Source organism: Leishmania donovani, chromosome 30 (genome assembly GCF_000227135.1).
Source record: "Leishmania donovani BPK282A1 complete genome, chromosome 30".
In the NCBI taxonomy this organism is placed as follows: Eukaryota; Euglenozoa; class Kinetoplastea; order Trypanosomatida; family Trypanosomatidae; genus Leishmania; species Leishmania donovani.
The window spans coordinates 410,256-410,572 of record NC_018257.1 but is presented as its reverse complement, the minus strand read 5'-3'; the positions used below and the strand labels follow the sequence as shown (position 1 = coordinate 410,572).

At 56.2% G+C, this 317-nt stretch overlaps 1 protein-coding gene across 1 annotated transcript; it reads right to left on the bottom strand.

Annotated features, from left to right (window-relative positions):
- Positions 1 to 2: 2 nt before the first annotated feature.
- On the bottom strand, positions 3 to 29 carry LDBPK_301260 (ubiquitin hydrolase, putative; the record flags this gene model as incomplete). Its single annotated transcript, XM_003862791.1, has 1 exon — positions 3 to 29. A coding segment is annotated over one exon (27 nt), but the record flags the coding sequence as incomplete, so codon positions are not given.
- Positions 30 to 317: the final 288 nt, after the last annotated feature.

The window sequence follows — 317 nt, the reverse complement described above, 5'->3', positions numbered from 1 at the left end:
TCGACCTCTTCGATGCAGTAGCACGGCATGCCCTTTTTCTTCCGTGGCTCCAGCAAGGAGGACTGCTTGGAAACTGTCCTAGAGACTGCACCGGCACTCGTGGGGCCGGTGTAGACGATGGGTGTGAGCGACAGCTTGGCGACGTGTAGGCCCGCTGAAGCAGCGATGGCCTTGATATTCTGGAAGCAAGTCAGAAAGAGGAAAGAAAAACGAAAGCAAAGAGGGAAAAGAGAACGTTAGATCGGGTGGAGGGAGGGGGTCACAAGAAGTGCGGCTCCGGAGGGGAAGTCACACCAACACGGCGACAGATATGCCGA